Source organism: Populus trichocarpa, chromosome 6 (assembly GCF_000002775.5).
Source record: "Populus trichocarpa isolate Nisqually-1 chromosome 6, P.trichocarpa_v4.1, whole genome shotgun sequence".
Lineage (NCBI taxonomy): Eukaryota > Viridiplantae > Streptophyta > Magnoliopsida > Malpighiales > Salicaceae > Populus > Populus trichocarpa.
In genome coordinates, this window is record NC_037290.2 from 7,002,139 (window position 1) to 7,029,701 (window position 27,563).

Genomic DNA, 27,563 nt, shown 5'->3' on the forward strand with positions numbered 1-27,563 from the left:
TGGCACCATGCTTGGCGCACAAATGCAATTGCTAACAATGCCTATATCTCTCGGCAACAACAGATATATATATCAATTCATGACAAGAAAACAACAATATTTTCTTTTGCTTTCAGCCTCTTCAACAGCCTAGAGAGTTTCGCACGTCAAAAGTTAAATGTCTAATCCGATTTACACCTATCTATTTTGACAAGTGAACAAATATAGAAAACTTTCAGGTATATAATAGTTCCATTCCATCCATGCAATATTTGGACTCAAGGAAAAAGAAATCAAACATAAAAAGTGACAAATGCTAAATTATAGCGAAACTTCCTTATATTATTTCAGCAAAGAGTGAAAGACTTGATATACAGCTTAGTAAAAGAAAGCACACAACATATTATACAATCATATACATCAATCCGTGCTTACAAAGGCGACAATGAATACCTGATCATCATCCATAAGTTGGCATATTAGTTCCTCAAAAAAAAAAAAAGTTATAACTTGCTGGTTGTCGCCACGGCACATACATGAAGTGTCAGAACTCCAAAGAGACCAGCAATGCAACAGGTTTTCACAATTTAACAGCACCCTTTATTGCAAGTGCAACTCACAATAGCCAGTCTAAAGCTAGAATGAATCGAACTCAAATGCCTCCACATCCCAAGAACTAGAATTGAACTTCTCATTCTCGACTTGGAATCCATAACTCCCATCCTGTTGCAAACTTATATCATAAACATCAGACTTGGAATCTCTCCGATTCCTATTAATCCTACTGCCATTGTTACTCCTACTAATCCTATTATCACGACCAGCACTGCGATTGGTAGTGCCACCCACTCTTTTCTCTTTCTCAAAACCAACTTGCCCTGAATCAAATGCATTAGAAACATTCCCAAATCTCCTCCTATCCCCCTTCTTCCTGTATTTACCAGTATTTCTCTTTGCATTCCTCTTATCCATCCCCAATTTCCCATCAGAACTTCCCCTATATCCACTCTCTGAAACTGACCCATCTTCAATTTCTAATAAATTACTGAATTTCTCATTAACGGGCATTCCGTCATTCTGATATTCACTTTCAGTGTAGCTTCCAAAATCAGAATCCAGCATTCGAGCACTCAATTCACCAAAACCAGAAGCAGAAACCTTACCATAAGGTTTCACAGTTTGAACAACACCTGTTGGAAAAAATCTGGCAGATGGAACCCCATCAGGGGTCTCAAACAACTGGGGACCATCTCTTTCACTCCACAAATCAAACCCACCTGGTTTCTGAAAGCGGTCAGCCAAAACCTTAACTTGTTCATCAGCGCCTACAGAAAACAACTTGGGTGCTTTGTCAACAACCTCCCAAGGACGCTCTAATTCAGAAACAGCAGCTTTGAGCTCTGCCCTTTTTCTCATTTCGTAAATCTGTCTCTCCCGGCAAAGCCTAGCTTTTAGGAGTTGTTTAGCTTTATTTTTTTGCATTCGTTTCCATTGCCACTTGGAGACTCCTCCAGGGAATGTTCTTGGGCCTCCGCCCATTCGAATTATTATTGTGGTTTTAGGAGGGAGAGTGAGGCTGAAGGGTTTTGGAAAGAAGAGAGGGTTTTGGGATGAGAGGGTTTTAGAGAAAGAGAGGTGGAGCGTTGGGATTGAGAGAGACATTGAAATTATCGAGGGTTCTTTTGGATTTGGCAGTTCGTCCAAGGAAGGAGGAATGCTGTAAAGGGAGTGGAGCTGTGGAGGAGAGGAGGAGCAGACGCTCGTGGCTTTTGAATGTTAATCTTATATTTTGAGTAAATCACTCATTCTTTATATGTATTTTGTTTTTCTTATAATTGTATCTATTTATATGAAATTATGATTTATCTAATTTTCTAATTTTTTTTTCAAGTTCTTTTATTTAAATTTATATAACTATATTTCTTTTTCTAAAAGTACTCTTAAGCTATATAAAAAATATATATTTATTTTTATTTTCTAGTGTTTCTTTTCCAATAAAAACTAAAAAACATATTCACTTCTCAAAATTTCAAAAAACAATTTCCAACCCCAAAAACTGGTAAATGTGTTCATGTTATATTGTTTTTCATTTGGAGAAAAATGAAAAATAAAAATTGTATTCAAATTAAACTTGTTTTCTATGAAATCCTTTACATGATAAAGTACACAAGTAATTTTTTTCTTCGTCTTAACGATATTGTCGATTTTTTTACTTATTTATCATTCTTTTGAGAGAGAAAATTCCACCTAATTAAATTTACCAGGATTTTCCAGAGAGATGCCATCCACATCCAACTTAACAAAGCCAAGATCTGTCTGCATGCAGCCTCTTTATCATTCCAAGCAGCGCGACAATCCTCGGCTAGCTAAAAGATTTGTCTTAACAGCTAGCGATCACCCTTATAACTATCACTGTATACTATGATGTTTCTATGTCTCCATAGCCACCAAACTCCCACAAGAAAGATGCAATCAAGATCACCCGACAGCAGCTTGATTAACCGTTGGTTGACATCTGCACACTACAAGTCAGGTCTGTTAGAAATGCCGAGAACCTTTTAGCAATCTCACAGACAATGCAAAGAATCTTCCTCTACTTGGTTGTAGCGGCAACACAGAGTTTGTAGAGAGATGGCGTCTAAAACGCAACAGATTGGTTGGAAGGCTGTCATGAAATATCAGACAAATAAGCATGATGATCTTCTCTGGGACACTTAATTTCTAAAGCCAGCTCCATTTTCGATTTATGATGGGCATGTCCATTTCTATGTAACAGCCACAGGTTGGCTAATTTAGTAGTGTAAACACCTGAAATATTGTCAGCCCAAACCACGCAATCATCAACAACATGAAGCGAATGGATGGGGACTTCCATAATGCAATGCTTGATAAGCTGGGGAATATGTGTTACCACCCTACTGAAGTCCCAGGTTTCATTGCACCAAAGATCTTTAACTTTCAGATCAGCATCGATGACATTCACATAATCAATTAAGTTGCATATTGGCTTTTCTTCCAGCCACGGCTTATACCAAATCGAAAGGTCCCTTTTGCTCAGCTTATAAATGAAGCCTGCAATTCCTAGATTTCGACTACTAGAGGTGGCTGAAAAATCAGGTTAGTATGTTTCAAACCAAGAGAAATTTATTTGCATTTATATTTTAACCAGAAAAACACCTTAAACACCTTGTAAAATATATATATATAACCTCTAAAACCCAAAAATTAGCTCTGAAACTCACAATCAACCTGAAATCAAAATTCTTTCCGGATTCAAATCTACTATTTCATGCAAGTTTAAGGGAAAATAAACACTTTGTATAAACTTTTCCCATCAAAAGAAACTCATTGATACAAATACCACCTATTTTCAAGGTCAAAATCGGTCTTAACCAAGATTTTCTTTCTCTATCACGGGAATCTAGAACATTTCTCTCTCTTCTCTCAAATCAGGGACCAAAGAATAAGAAAATAAAATTTTGGATCAAAATTGAATGTCATAAATGTTTAGGGGCTGAAAGTTTATAGTTTGGAAAGTAAAAGGATCAAAGTGCATGTTTGGTCCCAAGTTTAGAAAAAAACCCTCTCTTTTTACCCTGTTTTTCTTAATAAATATGTTTTAATTGATCATTAATTTGGGTCTATAAGGGCATAATAAAAAAAAAAAAGACAAATCATTGTGGTGATTCACATGATTTGTTCCTTGGTGAACAGTGGCGCATAGAGTAATATTTTTCGCACATCTTTTTGTAGAGTATTTCTTAATAAATATTAAGCGAGACCTACTTAGTATGTGTTTAATATTGTGATATATGGTGTTTGACAGAAGTATTTTTCAATTAAAAATATATCAAAATAATTTTTTTTATTTTTGACATCACTACATCAAAACCAAATTAAAAAAATAAGTTATAACATAATTTAAAAATTATTTTTAAAAATAAATTATAACACAAAAACAAACACTCACCAGTTGCTTCCGACTTTCCATGCGGTCCAGACAAGAGGTTCACATGTTGCTTCTTCAGCGTGGGATCCCCCGAACTGAACTACTTTACCATCTTATTTATGCTCAAAGGGATTGCATGAAGTAATGGATGTCTATATCAAAGAACCATCTCAACCCAATAGCTTAAGCTGTTAGGTGAGGTCCCAAGATATGATTTATATTATTCTCTAACACACCCCCTCAAGTGAAAGTCTTTTGTGCTTGAAACTTACACATGCTCACATTACCTTGTGCTTAATTTTTATCAAATAAATGGGGATGGTGAGATTCGAACTCGAGACCACTTGGTCATCAAGGCTCTGATACCATGTCAAAGAACCATCTCAACCCAATAGCTTAAACTGTTAGGTGAGGTCCCAAGATATGATTTATATTATTCTCTAACAGTCTAGTGGTTCGAATCCCGGCTGGTGCAATTTTCACAGAGTCATCTTTTTGACATCGATCTTACCAGATTGCCAAAGAGCATGTCATTACATTTTATTTTTCTTGGGTTATGCTGAAATTCTCAGATTATGAGTTGTGAGTTTCTGCCTCAGATGATGCCATTTGCTTGTAACGATCCACTTGCTGTACCTCTCCAATTAACTATCAATTGTAAAACATATACCAGCCCTGAGAGCTATAATAATCACTGGCTTCTGTGCCTGAGGTCATGGCGGTGCCTGGGCTTGGGAACCGGGGGGTTCTCGTTTTCCGGAGACCACTGCACGTGCAACTTACCACCATGTTACCCCACCGGGTTGTGACCATCACTAGTTCATTGGCTGGCACAGCCAATTATGATATTTAAATATGATTTGGCTAATCAAATCACAGTTACATAATGCAAAAGACAGGAAACTTCCTGATATTAATCAATTAAAAGTCTGCCACGGTCTCTTGATCTCAAGGTGTCCAAACACTCCATTGCCTCCTATACAACAGGCATTACCTTATTTGTTTTTTTCCTCTCAAATACTATCACATTAGAATTATGAACTCTGCATATCATGTCTCCAGTTTTCAAAGCACTCGTCGTGAGTGTAGATTTCCAAGTTCCCATGTGACATTAATGGTGTCATACTATAAATTTTTATGGGAAATAGATAAAGAGAGTTATATGCAATCTAATTTGGATTAATTGAAAGAAACTTGGAACATAAGGGTTGTTGCCACATATGTCCACAAGATTAACTCTAGAAGCAAATATAATAAGCCACGTATTCTGATGTGAAATCGTGGAAAGAACTCTGAAAAATAAAAGGGTATTAGTAGCTAACAGGCAATTAGTAAAGAAGTTGAAAGGTGGAAGGTAATCGGTAAACATCACTATTACTATATAAGGGGGATTATAAGGAAGATTATCAACAATTCAACAAAAAAAAACTCAAAACATTGCATTGCAATTTTATTAACTTCTCAGAACCTTTCAAACCTGAAATTAGTAGGCAATATCTTGTAGGCGATAATTCTATAAGCGATAATCAAATAGTCTTATAATTTTCTTTATAATTAGTAAACTTGCAGTTTTAATTTTATAAACAAAAATATCAAAAAGATATTTTATTATCTAGGAGTTTCAATTTGTGAATGTAATTAGAGTATGAATCACTCTATAAATATAAATATTCCTTTCATATTCTAAGTTATTGAGTTTATTTTATATTCAAATTGTTTTAATTATATAGTTATTTTTTCAGTTGAACTATTGTTAGTTGAACTATTGTCTATGTTGAAGTGAATTTAATAATATTAATATCCGTATAATTTTATAATATAAATTTGAAACTACATAAATAAATCTAAGATTAAATTGATAATCCAATCCAATTAACTTAAAACTTTAATCTTGAGTTGCAAAGAAAAACATAAAAGAAACTAAATCAAACAAATAGTTATTAACTCTAGTATTTATGTACAAAGATCACAATGACACTCACTTGAAGACATGCTTGTACTCCTCGTTCATAATATGAACGTCCAGTATCATTACACCAAACCATTTTTACTTCATTCAGCACAAGCAATGTTTTATTTGAGTAGACACTTGAGCATAGAAATGTAATTGCATTTACCCTGAATTTGATTAGACCGTAAGCAATAATCAATTCCTGTAAGAACATAATTCTCTAATTTATTGCTTCAGATTGTTTGCAGACAACAAATATTTCTTGTAGCTAGGTCAACAACATGATATTATATTGGATCTGTTCAACCTTCTTGTCTGAAATTTGCTATTGATAATTATGGAGAAAGAATCATAAGAGAAGATTATTGTATTTCATTGTTAATTTCCAATTGTTTGCTGGCTAAAGATAAGCTTCCTGAAGGCTAAAGCAAATGTTTAATTAGTTTAGCAGATATGGGGTTGCATTATATAACTCCCCTGTAAATAAGCAATCTTCCGGACAACGCCTGTGTCAGACTACAAAGTTGCTGTGTGAATCCGTCTGCACACATAAGTTTCTTTGTATCTTTGTTTTTTAGATTAATATGGTTGTACGAGTCAGTTTGTTTGTTTGTTTGTATCTCGACTAATTTTACGGGTCTTAAAATTAACAATCATGTAAATTTTTAGTAGTTTTGAGACTACTTGAACTTGTAGCTATTAAGAATAAACTTAAAATTTAACCCGATGATTAGTTTCTTTGTATCTTGTTTTCCTTCGTCAAAGGGAATGGAGAATCTGTTTATGTTAGTACAGTAAAAACTCATTAATAATTTAAAGTTAAAAATAAATAAAATTAAAAAATTTTCAAAAATACATAGAACACCACATAAACTAGAGGCTAAAATCACTATTTAAACACCAAGTATTTTTTATTTTTTAAAGAATTCAAATAAAACCGCCACCAAATGCATTACAGCTCTACAAATAAACATGTTAGAGATCCTGTTCCCTTGGTTGAGATCGTAGTTGTATTTCTAATATCCTAATGCTTCCACGTGTATATCCCTTAGGTTTCTCCCATTCAAGGGACAACTCAACAATAACAAAATGTGAAATTGAAATAATTATCAATCGAAGGAGGGAAATTTCCATCACACCACACGCTTGGATCTCCTTCTTAATTGATGCAGTCTCCTCCTATATATAATAGCTAAACCCTCTGTTTTGGCCTCAGCCTCCAAATTAAAGAGCAAGCATCGATCTCAAACAATATTAATAACCCAGTCCCCAAGTTATTAATGGCTCAATTTCTTCTTCTTAGCCTTGTTTTAGCTGATGCTGTTGTGGGTCTAGCAATGACCAGTGAAAAGGTTCAAACCATGGTTCAGTCTAGCTCTGCATCATCCTCGTACCCACAAGCTCCAACTCAGAATTCATACGAGGCTCAAGCTCCAATGATTAGGAAACTTGGTAAACACCATCACCATAAAATGGTCCAGTCCTTCGTTGCACCGAGACTTAGCCCATCTATAGCTCCTCCTCAAGCTCAAGAGAACGTTCATTCTACAAAAGGAACCAGTTCCTTGGACCAAACTCGGTCTTCTTCTGAGCACAGTAACACGGATCATGAAGAGAGCGTTAGCATACAAGTGCAGGACATTCACCTTCCAGGCCATCATCATTCAGTGGATAGATCAGTAGCTGGGGGCGGTGTCATTCTTGGAGGTCTTGCCACCACATTTTTGGTGGCTGTTTTCTGTTACATTAGAGCTTCTGGAAGACACAAAGCAGATACTACTTCCTGAGTTATCTATAGCTAGTCTTGTAGGAATATGATAGGGAAAAAACATCTTGATCTTCAACGTTGTAAAGAGAATAAATGTCAATATATACAAGAATATGGTTAATTTCCAAGTTATATTTGTGAAAATGAGTATATTTTTGTTTTAGATTTGCATAAACATTCCTGTTCTTTAATTGAATCTTGAATTGGAATAATAAGATCTCTCTGTGTAGCAAATGTATGGGAAAACCTCAAATATAATCCCCAATTATTAGAATAGTATTAACTTTGTCTCTAAATAATATTTTATATTTATTTTATCACCTGATAATTTATATTTCTTACAAAAAAAAAAATTAAGTTCGATGTGTTTTTTGAAAAGAAAAATTATAAATGGAATTTATAATTAAATATAAATGAAAAAACTTAATTGGGAATTTTTAAAATTTTAAAGATAAAATCGATACAAAATATTGTTTGAAATTGAGATCACTTATAGTTAGTTAGTTAGTTGGAAACTATTTTTATGCTAAATATTTTATTTTTTATTTTTTTTGTATAGTGATGCAGTTGTAGAAATTTTAATTTGGATTTTCCACAACTTTAAAATAACATTTTAAGAACCACCTTTTTCCCCCCTTGTTATAGTGGGGGAGGTGGGCCAGGTGGCCATCTCTCCCTATTGCTGAAACTTGATCGATTGACACAAAACAATTGATAAAATGCGACCGTGTAATAATTGTCAGTATGTAGGTCGTTGAAAAGACGAAATTGTATCTTTTAAACATACAATTACTTAATTCAACATTCATAAGAAAAATTATCTCTCGTGTGGTGTTGTCCACCTCTAGCCCATTACCACTAACATTAATTAACCATTAATTAGCTATTTAACTCGTATTTAATCACGGTTCAGAATTTTTTTTTTAAAAAAAAAAAAACTTGAATATACAAGTTATTTTCAATATCTTTTTTACATAAAAATTTAAATTATAAATCAAAAGCTTATCCAAATATCTAATCAAATAAATATAAATCAAAAAAACTCATCCAATATCTAATCAAATAAATCAATAATCATCTATGTATAAAAAATAAATCGTTAACAATAACTAAAAAAAATTAAAAAAATAAAGAGATGGATATAGATCAAGATATTTGATCTCATAAAATAAAATATTTACATGTTTGTCTCTACTAAATATATTTATTAAAATCAATAAAAGATAATAAAAATAAAAACATATATGAAATTGGGTGAATAAAATAAAATAAAAATATTATGCAAGGTCAGACATATCTGAAATATTATTTTAAAATAAATATTTTTATAAAATAAAGCTTATATATAAATAAAAACATTTTTTTAAAATTAAATACAAAACAAAACACTTTAAAAAAATATCTATTTAAAAAATGCCTGCAAAATTTATGGCATAATTCATTTAAAAAATCACACAAATAAAGAATTTTATTTCCGGGTTAGTGAAAAAAACGGCAAGGCAGTATTTTTATTTGGGAAACTTGGGGCTGAATAACATTCTTAAGAAACCCAATGGGCTTAGAGGAAACAAAATAGATTTGAGCAGGCCCATTGCTCTCACGTTATAACATTATCAACAAGTCTTTCTAATATTCAACCAGTGATGATGATGATGTGTCACAACATCCATTTCCCTCCCCAATCCCTATTCTATCACTTCTTCTTTATTAATTAAAAAACTACCAATGAAACTTCCATTTCTTTACAATTCACACACAAAATTCCAATGATTTTTTTTTCCTTCAAAAATATTAAGTTCAATGAAAAAAAATACTTTGAACATGGTCCAGCTCGACAAGTTAATTAAAAAACCCTACAACATTAAACTAAATTTGAATCAAGTTTTAAATTGAATAAAAAAAATATTATCTCGACTGAATTTTTAATGATTTGGTTGCTTTAACAAAATCCTGTTAAAATTCAACCACATTAATACGAGTAATTTAAAAAGAAAAACATTGTTTTAATAAAAATAATAGATCTGAATTAACTAGATAACACGCAAGTGAACTAAGTGACACAATAACTTAAACTTAAACATGCATTCTTGCTAATGTATTTTCTATTTCCAAGAGAAATTTTGATTATAAACTCAAAACTTAATGTAGACAAAGTAATTTTGTTTCAAATATCAAGAAAAAATAAATTTATCATGGCAACTTGAGCTAACTTTTTATTCTAATAGCTCAGGTCATGGACCTGACTATGTTTGATAACATTTTTTAAAAAAAAATAATTTTTTATCTAACCATATGATAATAAAAAGGACTATAAAAAGAAACCAATATTATAAAATGACCGTTATATTCTTATTAAAAAACAAAGTAAAAATTGATTGGTATTTAATAAAATAATATCTAAAATATATTCTTAATTAATTTAATTATTTAAAATATTTTAAGTTCATTAACTTTTCAAATGTAAATTTAAATTAAAGAAAAAAAATCCCTGCAATTGGCAAGTTAGAATCATGAATCATGTCACCCGACAACTTCAAAACATGGAAAAAAAAATTAATTAAATCTCAAAAATCAAAACCAAATTCATATATCAATAATGTCCTCTCGAAAATAGAAACATATTGACACAAAGATCCTCTATTTTGATGATTGGATTGTGGTCAAATAACAATGTTGTCATTTTCCAGTGAGCTTTTCTCTTCTTTCTCCAACTTAAAAATTAAAAAATAAATATAATGAATTTTTGGACTAGAATGAAAATTTTAAAAACTTTGGGATTGACCATTTATTTTTTTTTTATTTTACATTATGGTCATCTCACTTTAAATTATCTTTTAAATTTGATCGAAAGCTTTATATCTTGGAATTAAACTAAAAAAAATAAAGTTTAAAACAAAATTGAGGATGAAATTTGTAGGAAAAAAAAAACAAAAACAAAAATCAATAATCAATTAGCTGTCAATTGTAGGTTAATATGTTTTAATAGAAATTATACCATTAAGAAATTTCATTAGTTAATCTATAAATTTAGGGGATGTATTTTTTATGTAGAGCTTCACGTCTCATATCCTTAAAAAAATAATATTGTAGAATATAGATGAGAATTCTCCTAATTCACCACTCAATTGGATAGATGTACAAAAACATTTTAAATTTGAATATTTCATCATTAGACAGATATTCTATCGTATCTGATTTATGTTTTGGGTGTCAACAAGTGGGAAAACGATTAAGGAGTGGAACCTTCACAATCGTCACCCACTTGCGTGTCCATTTCTTGCGCTAAAGTTATGTACAATTAATAATAAATAACAATCAAATGCCAGCCTGTGGGCGTGCCGGAGTGGTTATCGGGCATGACTAGAAATCATGTGGGCTTTGCCCGCGCAGGTTCGAATCCTGCCGCTCACGTTAATTTTGTTTTTTTTTACTCTGTTTTGATTTATTCTCTCAAAAGCAAATCCTTTAGGCAAATGTCAACTTTAGGTTTGAAATATATGTTTTAAGTGGAGGGTAGTTGTTTAAGGATAAAACGAGGTAATAATAATGATTAAGGGATTGTTTGGACTGTGTTCGAGATTAGTTTTTAAAGTATTTTTTATTTAGAAATGTATTAAAATAATTTTTTATTTTTTTAAAATTTATTTTTTATATCAATATATAAAAACAATTTAAAAATATATAAAAAAAAACACTATTTAAAGCTCTTGAAAATTTAAAAAATATAGTTCAACTACAATGTTAAATATAATGTACCCGGTCGCTTCGCTCTCTTTCATGGAATTTTCAATGCAGCTTCTTAGTAGTTAGTACTTTCACCATTAAACAATTTCTCCATTTCTTAATCTTTCGCTGTCATTAATTTGTTGTCTTGTAGGATAGCAAATGTGTGTGGCTTCTATTTCAAATCAATGATTGTGTTCATATATACATGCTAAAGTTTTGCCGTATATACTAATTAACTAAGACATGCTTAAGATTTTGATTCCACACTTTCACTCTCTTGATCTCTTTCCAAACTGGAAAAAAAAATCCATGTTAAAGAAACAGTCGTTCAGAAACCTTCCTTTGAGAGTGGAATTATAAGAATGATTGATCTTTACCTTAAATTAAACTTTTATGTTTTGCAAGAAATTAAAATACAGTTTATATAAAACGAATCTCATTTTTGAAAGCACATACAGCTCCTAGAAAAAGTTGAATACAACTTTTCTGTATCCAAATTCCAAGCCAGAAAAGTCTACATAGAAAATGCTTCTGGATGCAGAGATTCTAGACGGAAATGGCCGCCTTCGCTGTGTGATCTGATAGAGTCTTTTTTAAAAAGAAAGAATATCAGACAAGGGCCACATATCTGTATCCATCGTATGTCTATTATATGTCAATTTCAATTAATTACACCTTGACGTGAAAGAGGAAGTTTCCAACTAATTCATTTGCCCTTGTGTGGAAAAGTAAGCAACTTGAAACGTGTGACACGATTCTTGTGTTTGCTCTAGAAGCCCACTTAAATCCCATGAAAACTCACCCACCATTGCTATCTTTGTTTATATATATTGTTTTTCTCTCTACATAAGATGACTGAGATGGTGTCTCTTGCAACTCCACTTGCCTGTATTATCTTTCTGTCGGCTGGAAATTATAACTGAAGCCCATGTTTCGTTGAAGACAGAAGGATCAAGCATGGGTATGCCTAAGCCTTCTTCTACTCTGCTTCTGCTGTTGCTTATAGTCACTGTTTCTGCATCCCAGAAACAAATAACATCAGAAGCAAGGACACTTTTGTCCCAGAAACAGAGTAAGTATATATCACTATTTATACTTAAGGCTCTCTCTCAATGGTGATTCTTGATTGATTGATTTTTCTCTTACTTACCGTGACCATGCAATTCGCAGAATATTCCAAGATTTTTTCGACACTGGGAGTTGTTTGCAAGTGTTGTGATGAAACTGGAGCTGAGTGCGCAACTACTTGGACGGGTTCTTGCCATAATCTCCAATGTCTTCCATGGAAGATATAGACTAGACTAGTCAGGGATTTCCTTGCGTCTTCTCTTCTTAGCGGTTTTTGTACATATATGTAGCCATACTCGATCAATGATTCAAGCAGCTTTCCAGCTTTGGCCATGTTCTAGATTCATAAAATGTTCCTAACTTGACAAGCTTAATTTGGTAGCCATATTTAAAACTACATAAAATATTTTAAGCTTAACTTCTCTAAAGATGTATTGTAACTTGAATCCCATATTATGTATCGAGCATGTCATTCAAGTGTTGGGATGATTAAGAAAGGGTTGTTAAAGCAACTATGGGCTGTAAAAGATCCTCCAAAAATTGTCAATTTCTTATGGAGAGCTATTACCAACTCACTGCCAACCCAAGTTGGACTGATTGAAAGGAAGATGTTGCCAGATCCCATGTGTACTATGTGTGGCTGTGAGCATGCAGGAAACGGTATAGCGAATTCTGTTTCTCTGTCTGCATGCTAGATCGGCTTGGTTTTTGATAAATTTGCGATACTCTCCGGATTCTATTGGGTTTAGATCGATGGGAGCCTGAAGGGAGAGAGTGCAGAAAGCTTGTAGTGGGGACCTTGAAGAAGTGCAAGGAATTAATTTGTTTTCCAATCAAAGTGATGACTGCAAGAAACACAGACAGGGCTTTTAGATAGAGGCTATGGACTGTTGTCTCCCATATGCTGCTAATGTACAAAGACCTAGAGCTGATAATAAACAGGTTATCGAGCACTGGTTCCTTCCAAGAAATGGACAAGTAAAGTCAATCTGCGATGCCTCTTTGAAAAATAGTTGCGATGAAGGGGGCTTGCCTTTGTGGGAAGAAATGCCAGGGACAAGGGGCTGACTGATTCTGGGAAGGGCTTGGAAGAGCAATCTCCTGTAATTTGGTGGCAGAAGCGATCAATGGTATGCAGGGAGCCTGTTGATACTTAATAAAGGGCCGAAGGGTATAATAATTGAAACCGGTGCCAAGCTAGTCGGACATGTCTCTGAGAAGTGAGATTCAAAGGGCCTTCCATGGGAGATTCAAGAACTCTTAAAATAGCATTGCAGCAGATTGTTAATTAAGTAATCTCCCTTGTATCTAGGAATATCAACCCAGTTGCAGACTGAGTATCTAAGGCAACCAAGTAGATTGCTGAATGTAGGTATATCTATTGATTGGGAAAGTCGTCGCCCCCTCCTGCCATTGAGGGGCTCTTGACCTTTTGTATGCTGATGTTTTGGCTAATGAACGAGATTCATTTCAAGACAAAGATCAAATAAGAAAAGAACAGAACATGTCTTCTTCTTTTTTTAGTATGAGAAAACGAGGATAGAGAAGTTAATTAGCACTAAAATAGGTGAAATGGATCAACTTTTGACGATTCAAAGATGCTGCCCGAAAGAGCCAAAGATTAACAATTAATGTAAGTTCTGGTTGCAAAAATTGAAAGAAGACTCAACTAATATCATGAGTGAAAGCTGAAATGAGAGGTTTCCATATAAAAATGAGAGAAGGGTATTTTCTGGCGGCCAACCCTCTTGAATAGATGGGGACTCTTCACATTATTAAAAAGCTGGTGTTTTAATTGGCAACGATCTCATGACTCGAAAAGTACATTATAGTCCTTATAGTTTTTGTTTTTGTTTTTTGCATTTTTTTGGTCCCTATAATTTTATTTGTTTATATTTTGGTTATAAGGCTTCATCTTTCTCATGTTCCAATCCCTTATGTTGCAATAATTTTAATTTGATCTTGAAATTTTCAAAGAAGTTCAATTTGGTCCCTAAAGTTTTCATTTTTGCATTTTTCATCTCTATAGTTTTATGTGTTTATATTTTGGTCCTACAACTTTATTTTCCTTGCATTAAGTTCCTGGATGTTAAAAGAAAATAGAGAAAGTCATTGGTTTTGAGGAGGGGAGAGAAAGATTTTAGTCACCCACATCTCAATAATAAAATATTAATTTTGGTGTTCATGAATTCAATTTCGAGATGTGAAAGTTTAATAAAAGTGATTTTTCTCTCTAATATAATATACTGAAAATTTTTTATTGAGGCTCACAAATCAATTTTTATTTTGTTTGATTTTTGGTTTTTAAATCTATTATTGGATGTTAAAAGGTTTGAAATGGTGGCCGGAATATGTTCTAGTTAAAAGCACATCGTTTATTTAGTCAAATGACATGTTGTTTGTTCTATTTAAAAATAAATGATAAATAACATGTCATTCACTCTATCTAGTCAAAGTTTTTTATATATATTTTATAATAAAATCATTTTCAAATAAATAATTGTAATGATATTTTAAAAAGCATCCAATTATTTCATTTTTAAAATAAAATTAGAGCTTTTATAATAATATTTGCAATTATTTTATTAATAATTATATATGAATCTAACATATAAAAAAATTGTACATGAATATTCAATGAGAATATATATATATTATTGTGAATTTTTATATAGTTTTCAATTATTCTTATTTTCATACAAGCATATAAAAAGTTTTTATTTTATTTTTATTGAAACTTGTTTTTCAAATCATGATAAGTTTTTATTGAAAAAACATTCTTATAATAAAAATGATATTTTCATAAAAGAAATGAATAAGGAAAAGGAGATTTTTACTAAATAAATACATTTTTCTTCATGATTTAAAATTTTAAAAATTATTTCAAATATTTATTTTAATTACCTTAAATTTTTATTGTATTCCTCGTATTGTTATAAAAAAAAATACATGTTTCATCACAACAGGAAAAAAAATACATAAACAAAAAATGAGGATTTTTACTAAAAAAATACTATTTTTTCTTCATAATTTAAATCTTTCAAACCCTTTCAAATACTTATTTTAATTATTGTATAAATAAAATAAAGATTTTTTTTGAAAATGATTTAATTGCCTTCACTCTTTCCTCAATTTCATAATTTATTACACCTATGTTATGTTCAACATGACTTTTTATTTATTTATACTTATAAAATATTTGTATATGTTTATTTGTTAGCTGAAAAATCAATTTTTTTACTTTAATTTTTAATTAATATTCATATTTTTTTGAATTCATTTTATTAAACATAAATATCATCTTTTCATACTTCAATTGACAAGTTTTATGATATCCTAAAACACATCTACAGCACCAAATGCCTTCTTTTAAATTAGAACAAAACTTGAAATTTTATCAATAATCTGTGGCTAATTATGTAATTTGGTCGTTGACCTAGTCAATTTCTCCCCGGGTAAACTCCATTGCTCCTTGCAATTACCTAGTTTCTTCGGTAAGTTTATTACTGTGCATGCTATCATTTATCATCAAAATCTTAGAGAGACAACATGAAAATTATTTTTTAAAAACATGTTAATCTATTTTTGGATATATATTTAATTAGAAAAAAAATTAATTTGTGATGAGGTACCAAAAAATAAAAGTTGCTTGAAAGAAAGATTTATCTGTTGGATAATCATTTAATTTCTTGACTCTAGCAATCTTATATATTTTTTCTAATCAAGGTAACTGACAGCTTGTACTTGGTAGGTCAATGTAGCTGCTATCTGTAAAAGATTATTTTTTATAGATTTGAGGGCTCTCGGATGTTTAAGTAAGTATTTTTTTAGAGCGAAAATTACAATAATATTTTAGAAAGATACACTCTAAAAATATTTATGCTAAAAATATAAAGAATGAAAAGACTGTGAACTTAAAGTTTAAAGAATTCATGAAATATTTATAGTTTATTAATCTTGTTATTTTATGGAAAAAAAAGGATTGAAAAATCACTTTATGTATGTGATATTTTAAATTATATTCAACTTAAAATAAAATGTATTGTATTAATATAAAAATATTAAAAGATCTGGGTGTAGATCCTGAAAAACCGTCAAAAAAAAAAAAAAAAAAAAGGTATTAAGTTCAGGCAAATTATCTAAGCTTACTAGGAACAGAAAATGAGACCAAGCTGCCCAGGGCCATGGTTATGGGATCCTACGAGAAATCCATTTGCGATGCAGTTGTTGTGTTAGAATGTGTCATCAAATGGCAGTTCCTAGTTCCTACGAGAAATCGAAGAGGGTATGGATATGGACAGAAAGCAAGCAAGTCATGGCTGACATGGCTGTTGGCATCGAAAGAAGCTGAAATACTTTCATCTTCTTGCTCAACCAGACACAACTTGCTATTGAGTGGTCATGTAAGTGCTCTCTTAATTAATCATCCTCCTCGATTTGCATTGTTTTTCATGCTATTAAAATTAAGATTTAAAAGAAAAAACTAATTGCCTTGGAGAATTTACAGACTATTTTTTTTATCTTTTAAGTTTTTATATTTCTATTATTATTATTATTATTATTATTATTATTTTAATTTCATCTTTCTATGTTACCATAATTAAGAGTTAGATTTGATAATTTATTTTGATTTATTCTCTATAAGATTAAAATAGTGTAAAAATATCTCAGTATTATGTTAATTCTTGATTTTGTAAAACAAATGATTTCGTTGCCTATAAAAAATTGAAAATATAACGACTAAAATTGAAGGTAAGACAAATATACAGGTTTTTTTCATGAAGTGCATTTTCAAATATTTTGGCCTTTATATTTTTTTTTCCTTTTTAGTCCTTTTAGTTTAAAACTTTTATGTTTTTTGTCTAAAAATTTATTTCGTTCACATTTCAATCACCGAGTTTGAAAGATGAGAGAGAAAGTCTCTAAAAATAATTGGGGAGAGAGAAAGCAGTTGGTTGGCAAGATGTTATGAACAAAAAAACCTAAGTTTGGTGTCAATATGCTCCTCTAGATTAGAAAAATATCGTTGAGATGTTTTTGAGCTTTCCATGTTGTCAAAAAAAGTAGATTGAGATTAAAAGAGATTTTATGGTTTAGTTTTGTGTTTTTGAACTAATTTTTGGGTGTTTTGAGCTTACAAAATTAGTTTATTATGGTTCTAAGAGTATTTATTAGGTTTTTTAGGTAAATTATTTTTTTTTCCCAAATAATCCCAACCTGATTTTTTGACCACTTCTCTAGTGGTTGGAATCTGGACAAGAAAACAACACATCATGTGTCACAACAAATAACACATCTTTTGCTTTATTTAAAAAAATAAAAAATCAAAGGGGTAGGGGAAAAATAAAAGCCAGGTGTGTGGGCTTGGTCTTGCAAGCCCACACGTATTGAGCCTTCTTTCTATTGGACTAGGCGTGCGAGCCCCATTTCTTTGGCCCAAATGCCTATCTCCTTTCTATGGTTTTTTCTCCAAGATTTATTTGTAAATTTTGATTGAAATGCACCATGAAAAAATTTACTTAACATGGTATTTAAATTATTATTCAATTTGATCATGGTTCTTAAATAATATTATGAGTTTTTATGAGAAAGTTAACAATTTATTTTTTTCTATTATTATGCACCTAGTATGCTGAAAACAATTGCTCGTAAATATTTAATTAAAATACAATTTGTGTTATGTAATTTTTTAATAGATTTTGACATGATGATTTTATCACATTTGTTAACTATTTTCCCTTCAATCACATACTAAATATTAAAATATTATTTTTGTATTTTATTTTATAACTTGCTTTGAAATCATGATAGTTTTTTATTTAAAAATAGTTCTTACAGTTAAAAAAACATGTTTTTGTTAAAGGAATCTAATAATAAGAAGATGGAGTTTGGATTAAAGAAATTTATTTCTCCTTAATAATTTTATTCGTTGTCTTTCATGTAAATATTTATTTTTATATTCAATTCATTAAATAAAATATGAATTCCAAAATTAAGGTTATTAAACATGGTAAAGGCCATGATCTATGTCGTGAATTTTGTAGGTTATCCCACTTTGACCTGGGATCAATCTAGAATGTCATTTCGGTATTTTTATTATTATAAAAAAACATTATATTGACATTGTAATTGAAATTTATTTTTTATTCAATCTAGGCTTTGGCTGCACCAACCAAGTCGTGAGCGCTCGTGTCGAGTTAGTTATGTCATATTAGGTCAATTTTCACTCGATTTACTTTGAAACTCAGTATGGTTTAAAACTCAAGTTGACTAGTTATCATGCTAATTTGATTGAGTTTAATAATATTATCAAACAATCTCTCATGAGAGTGCATAAGCAACTGATTAGTAATTACTAATTGGAAATGAGTTTTAGTGGTAATCTTGTATTATAATTATTGCATCGCAAGAGATTATTAATAAATAGAGCAAACAACTTGATGAAAGTTTCTCATTTTCAAGTTCAGTTCACTACCATAAAATTGACAAGTACAAACAAAAATATCAATGGAATTTTTCTATCGGTAGATTATGGTGAACTATACAGACATAATAGTTTCCCTTTGTATCCATCGGTAAATACTAATAGAAATATTTTCTCAGTATATATCAAGAGAATTATAATGAAAAAAAAGAATTAAAAAGAGCAAAAAAAAAATGATGTGTCATTTATACAAATTGAATTACCGACAGAATTAACCCATCAGTGAAATTCATCCGTAAATCTATTGGTAATATTTAATTTATGACCTAAAAAGCGACCCCCTCTCATTTCTTCTTTTCCTCCATTTTTCTCTACAAATAACAGCAAACCCCTATCCTATTTTATCATAAATCAAATTACCATCACCACAAATCTAGCCACTTCAACATTCAGTCTAGCAAAACAACCTATTTTTTTTGTTTTAAATCCTTTTCAAAATGTTAATTTTCGTTGGTTTTTTGATATTATATATATCGTTTTGATATACCAGTATCAGAAATAATTTTTAAAAAATAATATATATATATATATATATATATATTATTTTAATACATTTTCAAGTAAAACACTTTAAAAAATAATTGCAACTACAATATTAAACATTATCATAAATTGAATATAAAAATATAGGAATACGTTATAAAAATATTAAAACTAAATGCACCAACTAATAATTTCACTACCAAGTAGGGACTAACAGTAATTTACTCTTTAACCCCTGCATATCCAAGGACATGTGATAAGGAAACTTTGATGCATGCCACAGTGGAACATCTAGGACGACGACACTCCATGTGGCTAAAAAATGGACACCCAGACACCACGCGGCGACTCACAGTGGCTAGCCAACGACTGCACCTTCCACATGGGCCACTCGTCTTGTCACTGCAACCATATGGACCCTAACCTTCGTTATCTCTTCACTCTCTTTTCATTGTCACGTATTTATTTATTATCTCTTTCTTATCTAATTATATCGGAGTATCATGCCGTATCTAATCATGGTTGAAACTCTTATTTAAAATATTTTGTATATTAATATATTAATATTATTGAAAAACATCTAAATTAACATCATTAAAAAACACCTAAATTTAGGTGTTTTTAGATAATATTAATATAAAAAATATAATATATATATATATATTATGATGTATTTTTAATTAAAAAATAATTTGCATCACACTACTAAATATATATTTATTTTTAGTAATGATTTTATAAAAATACTTTTATGGTTGGTCTCACCACTTGCATTAACTTTCTTATCCAAAACACTATAATAATGACCATCCAAGTCTCCCACTAGTAAAAGTTTAAGATCAGAGGGATTAAATGGTAACATCCCTGCATTTAACCTCCTTCAATTTTATTTGTCCGTATCGAGAATCCGTTGCGCAAAAAATTGTAGTTTATTTATTAGATTAGGTAGACTACTAATGTTTTATATTATATTATTTTATTCTCTACATTTTTCAATTTAAAGTAGAATTCTTCTTGTTTTATTTTATAGACTTTCAATACGGGATGGATCCTTCGGAGGGCGGACCTAGAAATTGTAGCTTGGGGGTGCCAAACTATACTTTTCAAAGCGATTCAACCTCCTATTTTCACGCGCATTGCACTAAATGCAACTCTTAGCTGTCAGTGCACTGCATATAAAACAAAGCAAAACACCGCCCCCACCCCCCACACCACTCATTCCAGCACACGGTCTTTCATTTTCATTAAAAAATAATAAAAATACTCTCATTTCTCGTTATCGTGATGCAGCACGGGTCGGTCAAATAGTTAATTTGTTTTAAATGTTTTCACGAAAAAAGACTATTCAATGTGTATTTTAGGATTTTCTAGGTTTTTGACATGTGTTGCACCGCAGATCAAATTAATTTTATTTTTATATAAAAAATATTCAAGTTTTATTGATGTATTTTCTAAATATTAATACGAGAATGATATTTTTTTAAATATTAAGACGATGATATATTGAATCGACTCGAGTTAACTGTCAAATCTATAACTCGAGTCATGAAATTGTGATAACCCTAAAAAAACAAATCAAAATAAATTATAAGGGTCAATTCCTAATCAACTCAATGTTGAAGGGCTAAATTGAGATAAAATATCAAAATTAAAAAAAAAACAAAAAAACTATCCGAGTCAACATGGGGTGACTTGCCAAACTCATAAACAGGGTCATGAGATCGAGATAATTTCATAAAAAACAAATAAAAAATTACAAAGCTCAATTTCCAACTAACTTAATGTTGAAAGATAAAATCGAGAAAAAAAAAACTTAATTGATGAAACCAAATATAACTCTACAAAAAGTAAATTGAAAAAAAATTACAAAGTCAAATTCCCAAACAAACTAGCATTGAAAGATGAAATTAAAAAAAAATAATAATAAAAAGATTGAGTTGATGGAGGGTGAAATTGAAAAATAAATAAATTAAAAAGGAATAAAAATAAATAACTCGAGTTCGCCTAATCAGGATAACCACATTGAAGGAAAAAAAAAACTATGAAATCCAATTAAAAAGATTCCAAAAAATGAATAGAGTCAATCGGGATCAACCTGCTAAACTTGTAACTTATATCATGAGATTGAGATATTCCCATAGAAAGTAAATAAAAAATATTTATGAAGCTTAATTTTCAACTAATTAATTATTGAAGGATGGAAAAAAAAATCATGAGATCGAGATAATTCAATAGAAAACAAATAAAAAATATTTATGAGGCTTAATTTTCAACTAACTCATTGTTGAAGGATAAAATTAAAAAAAATCTATTATAAAAAGAAATAAAAAAAACAACTTGAGTCTACCTGAGTTAACTAGTTAAATCTAAGACATGCGTCATGAAATCAAAATAAATTTATAAAAAACAAATAAAAAATTATAAAGCGTCACTTCCAACATATTTAATGTTGAAAGTTGAAATTGAAAAAAAAATAATTCTATAAGACTGGTATATAACTCAATAGAAAGAAAATTTTAAAAAAAATTATGAAATACAATTTTTAAAATAGCTGAATATTAAAGGATAAAATTAAAAATTAAAAATAATTAAAAAAATAAATTGTTGAAGACTTAAATTAAAATAAAACATAAAATACTATTACAATAGATAGTGTTTCGTGGATGTATAAGTGTTTTGTTAACATTAAGTTTTTTTTGTTGGTAAATCACCAATAGTTAAGGGTATAAAATAATTTTCATACTGATATTATCCAAAAAAAAAAAAAATAGTAAATAGGTGGGTGTAACAAATTCTTCACAACAATAAAAAAAAAATATAATAATCCTTCAGATTATAATAAGTTTTCAAAAAGTCTAGTGATCTGTTGATAAAAATCAAGAGTCATGAAGACATAAAATCGAGAGTCCTAAATAGATCATTTCAAGGACATACCTCCACATATTTAGAGAGAATAAGAAGCACATTCCATGCCTTGAATAAATCTGAATGTCATAATCTAATACGGACTCCTTCATTTCACTGAGTTTGAGAGTTTATAATTGGAAAATAATCAACATATGTTTCGCTTGATTACCCAAACTTATTCAGAATTCACATGAACGACGGTGTTGCCTTACATGAAAATAATATATTTTTTAATTTTTTAAAATTTATTTTTAATATTAATACATTAAACCTATATATATATATATATATATATATATATATATAAAAAAATTACTCGACGATTCAGAAACTTGACCAGTCTACCACAGGGAGTTTATGAGAGAGACCCCCAACTTTGGGCCGACAAGATAAAAAAGAAGATAAGGTCCGCTGCCCCTCCCTTCCTTGGGTGGTTTCTAACTTTCAGTGCCTGAAATAAAATAAAATAAAATCCAAGAGGAGCCAAATTAAATCGAAGGGAAGCGAAGGATACATCAAAAACGGGTTCCAAGAAACCGACCCATAAGAAAATAGGGGGATTGGTATTATCCACTGGGGGTACTCGTGGCAGTAAGATGTGGAACATCCAGCGTAGACTGTAGGTCCCAGATTCACACGTGGCTCAAATCTACCACTCTGTCGACCTACATGTCCAGGGAAGGAAAAGAGAGGTGATTTTATTGACCAACTAAAATTAAAACGAGAGTACAGGTGTCTTGCCAATTTGAATTTTTTATTGCCTTATAAAATTGGTTAGGCGACGGTTACGTTTCCGATTACACCAAAGCTCGATCTTCACGTGCCCCCCCTCTCTATCTGGCGTTTCTGCTTTTTCTCTCATTTCTCCGTCTCTGTTCCTTAAACTAAGAAAAAAAATTTATGAAAGCGTAAGAGATTCTGTATTTGGTAAGAGAGTGAGAATATTCATATATATAGAAAAAGAGGAGGAGCTGGGTTGGGTTTGAAAGAAGGACAGAAATGGAGGGAAAGAAACAAACGGGGTCCTCGTCTTCTTCTTTCACTTCTGACTTGTTTGGCTCGAAGGAGAACTCACCGTCCTCTATGGGGATTTTTGGCTCTATTTTTGCACCTGCTTCCCCCAAGGTTTTAATAATTGCCCGCCGTATTAAATTCTGTCTCAGTTTTTCTTTTTCATGTTCATACGATAAATCTCATTGGATATTTCTAATGGGGCTTTCTCATTCTTAATGGTGTTGTCTTGCTGCTAATTTTTCAATTTCTTATGAAGTTTCATTTTTTTTAGATTTGTATGTGGTAACCTGTCGATATAACGTTTAAAGGGTTATATATATATAGAGATTTCAGGTTGTAATTATATATTCACATGATTGAGTAAAGATTGATAAGGAAAGTGGAGAAGTGGTTTCATTTTAATTGTTTTTAGCTTTGTAGTGATATATTAAAAACACAAAGACGAGTTTTATAATGAAAACTTAACATGATGGTATGACTAAATGGAGGTGGTCGATAAGATGTTTGTTCAGTGGGACTTTCCTGTTCTTCTTTTGGCTTTTCTCTGCATAGCATCTGTTGTTTTAGCTTATAGTGCTTTTTATGTTAAAGTGTTCTGTTCTTTGTTGTGTTGAGGTGCGAAATTCATCGTGTTGGTCCTGATCCAGGTCTTAGGGAGAGAGTCATTGCGCTTCGAAGTGGCTGAGAAAAAGCAGGATTCCGCAGATGACGCCTGGAATACCAAATCTGGAACTCCAGCTTCAGGTACTAGATGTAGCTTGTGAATTTAATTTCCTTTTGGTTCCAGAATTATTACAAGCATCATTCTATGCCATGTATCGATATTCTCTCCTTGTTCCTTCAATGCTTGTTTGGATTATGCAAGTTGTACACTTGAGTGCCAGACAATTGTTTCCAGGCATGATTAATATGCATCATGGTTTATGCTGGCCGTTACGATGTCTTTAGAATGAACTGGAAAGTGTCACTGATTACATCAAGATTTGCTCGTTATGTCGACATATACGCATGTGGCTTGTGCTGCTTTGGCTAGTCTGTTTTTTTTCTCAAATTCTATGAATACTAGAAATTTTAGTTGTTTTCTGGGATATTGCAGGAAAGAATATGGCATTGCAACTTTCTTTGCTTGCAATTTTTTTTTTGACAAATTATGAAAACAAAATAAATCACATGCTCCTCATAGAATCATGCATTGTGTTGCCACTTTGCTCTAATATTTAGATACTTTTTTTTATATCTGTGTAAATTGTAAAAGCATGAGAAAAGGCATAAATAATATACAAAAGGAGTTATCTACATTGTTTTCAAGATCTTCAGTTCAGCCTCTCTCTATGCTGTATTATTTTCAGATTTGACTTCCAAAATGAATGAAGGTGAAAGTCAGAGCGTACCAAACAAAGATATGAGTTCCATTTATCAGGAGCAAAGAGTACAACCGTGTCATCTTAGTTCATCAATCTATTATGGGGGTCAAGATATCTATCATCATCCTCAGACTGCACATACCTCAAGCATTAACCCAATGGTATGTATGGATTAATATTAGTATGCTATGTGAGGTTGTAGTTTTAGTCTTATCAACCATAATCATTGCAATCAGCATGGCCAAATGTTGGAGCATTGTAGGCTGTTCTCTGTAATTATATCTCTTGTGATGCTTTAAATAATCCCATAAGCTTAAAAGTTCAATTGGCAAAGTAATTTTTATACAGAACATATATAGATGACAACATTTTAGCTTGTCACTCTGTCAGCACAAAGTTCATCTACCGGTTTGTATTAAGTATCTGGGTTAATTTAATATCTAAGTATGCAGGGAAGGAACGAGTTAATTGAAACTTTTGTGCAGACTCTTCCTTGCATGTTAAAGCCTGCTGTTAGGGGATACAAATGGAGGAACTTGCTAACATGTTCTGTTTTCTCATTAGTTCAAAAAGGATGGACCTGAAGATGACACAGGCAGTGCTTCAAGAGGAAATTGGTGGCAGGGTATGACCTGTTAGTAGCATATAGCATTATGAAAATAACTTGAATTCAACTCACATTTTTGTTATTTTAAAATTTTCCTTCATGCAGGGGGCCTCTATTACTAAGATCTCACGAGCCATGGCACATATATATATTTAGGTATTTGATTCACTAAGACACGTACTGCATATACTTTTTGTAACAGTTTGATTCATCATTTCTCTGTGTACTTTACTTTACTTCAACCTAATATGTATCGTAATAACCTTACCTAGTTAGATGGGTCTTATTTGGATATTAGATATCGTGTATCCTGATATAATCTGGATTGAGTCACTTATTGTTGGGAATATAACATGCTTCTTAGATATTTGTCCGGGCTGCATTATTTTGGAGTTTCATTACTTTGTTTATAGATTAAAGTTTTGTGCTCTCAGTTTCACCCCAACTTCCCATTTTTGGCATTTAACCTTTTAAATTTAGTCACTTAATGTGGTTAAACTATTATTGGATTGAAATAATTCCATATTCCATTTAAAAGTTGTCTGAAATGTAGTAAATATATTTCATGCCCATTGAGTCATCTGGCATGATTTGAAAATATGTTTGTAACTACTTTATATGTTCTTTTTTATTTTTATTTATTTATAACTACCCTAAATATGTCTTCAGTAACTCCCTTTTGTCTTATTTCCTTTCAAAACAAATAAATAATTACTTCTCGGTCTGTTCATAGTTATTAATACAGCCAGTTATTATCTTTTGTATATGATTATTTTTTCATGTTTTTTTGCAGGTATAAAGGCAAGTTATAGGGTAGTAGTTTAATCTACCTTTTGTTATATGGAATAGGAAATATCAGTCAGCGTGTAGCGCAAAGCTGATTATTGTAAATTCACCAGCCATGGAACAACACACAGACATATATATATATGACAAGGCTATATGGCGCTTTTTTTTTCTTTTGCTGTAAGGCAGATGCATGGTTTACTTGGTCTTTTTGCAATAAAAGTACTTGGTTTAGAAGCTTTTTCTAGCATCAATCTACTGCTAGAAAAATCTTAGTTATGAAATGCTTTGTGGTTGAAAAATTTTCTTCTTCCTGCTTTACTTGTTCAATTTTTCTGTCTGTGGCGGATGGATGTGTCATATGATATGCACCGGAAGTGTACATACATACATAAATACATCTGGCTGCAGAAACCATTCATGCTGTTATGAACTTCAATTTGAATTCATCTTTGAGGATATTCTGATGATGCTTATTCTCTCTTCCATTTGGCTTATTGGAAATCAAGGTTGGGATTTGTAACGCCAATCCACTTTGTCAAACCTTGTGGACTGTTTATGATCTTAGACAGTAAAAACATGTTTCCTTGGTCACTTTGGATTAGGTTTAGTTTTATGAAAGACAGATGATTTGGTCGTAGTGTCGTGTGTCTGCACAATTCTGAAATTAAAGGATTTTGTTTTCAGTTTCTCAGTTATGTGATGAACTTCAATGTCTGAGGTGATGATGCATTCTTCCATGATTATTTTCTATTTTCTATTTTGTTCTTGTGCATCATCATCGTTGTAGAGGCGGGAGACTTGTTTATCAGATCATTCCTAGCTTGGATTTTCATCCTTTGATACGTTTCTGATTCAGTCCTTGTCATTGAGTTTGTGGTTTCGTCGAAGTTCTGGTCGTGAAAGAAGATTTCTAAGCCGAGGACAAAGATCCTGCAGCCACATTTTTGGCCTAGTTAAATCTGATTTTGATGTTTCAGAATCTAGGTCTAGAAAGACCCACACTTATCTGTCATTTCGAATTGCTTCAATCAATTGGGGTTTGGAGCTTTGTGCTCTTGGCAATTTTTTTTTTTTTTTTTTTGGGAGGGGTAAGATAGAATATCAAAGAGACCAAAAGTCAAGTCAATGTTCAAAGCTTAACCTATACTGACTCGTCAAACGTTCAGATTTGATACATTCCAGCTGCTAGCTTTTATTCACTAGAAGGAGAAGTAAAGCAACGTACTGCGTTTGGTCCTGAGGTTGTAGTTTTAAAAAAATTGTTTTATAAAAAATATTTTTAGTTAAGATTAGTTTGGAAAAATATATATTTGATTAAAATTGTAGTTGAAATTGAGGTTGAACAAATATTTGATATCAAATATTTTTTATTATTCCATTAAATTATGTGTAATGTCATCACATACGAAATCTATTCAACAAGAACTATATTTTCCATGGTTTCTTAAGCGCGCAACAATAAAAACTGAATTTT

At 31.3% G+C, this 27,563-nt stretch overlaps 3 protein-coding genes, 1 long non-coding RNA gene and 1 other non-coding gene across 7 annotated transcripts; 4 read left to right on the plus strand and 1 right to left on the minus strand.

Annotated features, from left to right (window-relative positions):
* Positions 1-300: 300 nt before the first annotated feature.
* On the minus strand, positions 301-1,772 carry LOC7454961 (uncharacterized). Its single transcript, XM_024603099.2, has one exon. It carries the CDS (start codon positions 1,639-1,641, stop codon positions 616-618), a length of 1,026 nt encoding a protein of 341 aa, XP_024458867.1. The 5' UTR covers positions 1,642-1,772; the 3' UTR covers positions 301-615.
* Positions 1,773-7,067: 5,295 nt separating this feature from the next.
* On the plus strand, positions 7,068-7,838 carry LOC7454962 (uncharacterized). Its single transcript, XM_002308152.4, has one exon. It carries the CDS (start codon positions 7,160-7,162, stop codon positions 7,664-7,666), a length of 507 nt encoding a protein of 168 aa, XP_002308188.3. The 5' UTR covers positions 7,068-7,159; the 3' UTR covers positions 7,667-7,838.
* A 3,138-nt stretch (positions 7,839-10,976) lies between these two features.
* Positions 10,977-11,058, plus strand: TRNAS-AGA (transfer RNA serine (anticodon AGA)). The gene has a single exon. It is a non-coding gene; the product is annotated as a tRNA-Ser (tRNA).
* A 596-nt stretch (positions 11,059-11,654) lies between these two features.
* Positions 11,655-12,774, plus strand: LOC112327825 (uncharacterized). The gene is made up of 2 exons (XR_002982202.2): positions 11,655-12,445; positions 12,544-12,774. It is a non-coding gene; the product is annotated as an uncharacterized LOC112327825 (long non-coding RNA).
* Positions 12,775-23,069: 10,295 nt separating this feature from the next.
* Positions 23,070-26,370, plus strand: LOC7454963 (uncharacterized). Of its 3 annotated transcripts, none has more exons than XR_002982271.2 (6): positions 23,070-23,440; positions 23,977-24,073; positions 24,679-24,854; positions 25,179-25,318; positions 25,406-25,456; positions 26,094-26,370. XR_002982271.2 is itself a non-coding variant. In XM_006381161.3 (6 exons), exons 1-5 carry the CDS (start codon positions 23,315-23,317, stop codon positions 25,420-25,422), a joined length of 477 nt encoding a protein of 158 aa, XP_006381223.1. In that variant the 5' UTR covers positions 23,070-23,314; the 3' UTR covers positions 25,423-25,456; positions 26,094-26,370. The 3 variants fall into 3 exon arrangements, 2 of the variants coding, with proteins under 2 accessions (XP_006381223.1, XP_052309819.1); XM_006381161.3 differs by having other exon boundaries at positions 25,258-25,318; XM_052453859.1 differs by lacking the exon at positions 26,094-26,370 and having other exon boundaries at positions 25,406-25,667.
* Positions 26,371-27,563: the final 1,193 nt, after the last annotated feature.

Excerpts from the sequence above, each read along its gene's own strand:
- LOC7454961 (XM_024603099.2), bottom strand. The coding sequence starts at position 1,641 with ATGTCTCTCTCAATCCCAACGCTCCACCTCTCTTTCTCTAAAACCCTC.
- LOC7454962 (XM_002308152.4), top strand. The coding sequence starts at position 7,160 with ATGGCTCAATTTCTTCTTCTTAGCCTTGTTTTAGCTGATGCTGTTGTG.
- LOC7454963 (XM_052453859.1), top strand. The coding sequence starts at position 23,315 with ATGGAGGGAAAGAAACAAACGGGGTCCTCGTCTTCTTCTTTCACTTCT. Across the intron at positions 24,074-24,678 it reads ATCTGGAACTCCAGCTTCAG|ATTTGACTTCCAAAATGAAT; the intron begins GTACTAGATGTA and ends TATTATTTTCAG. Across the intron at positions 24,855-25,178 it reads CCTCAAGCATTAACCCAATG|ACTCTTCCTTGCATGTTAAA; the intron begins GTATGTATGGAT and ends ACTTTTGTGCAG.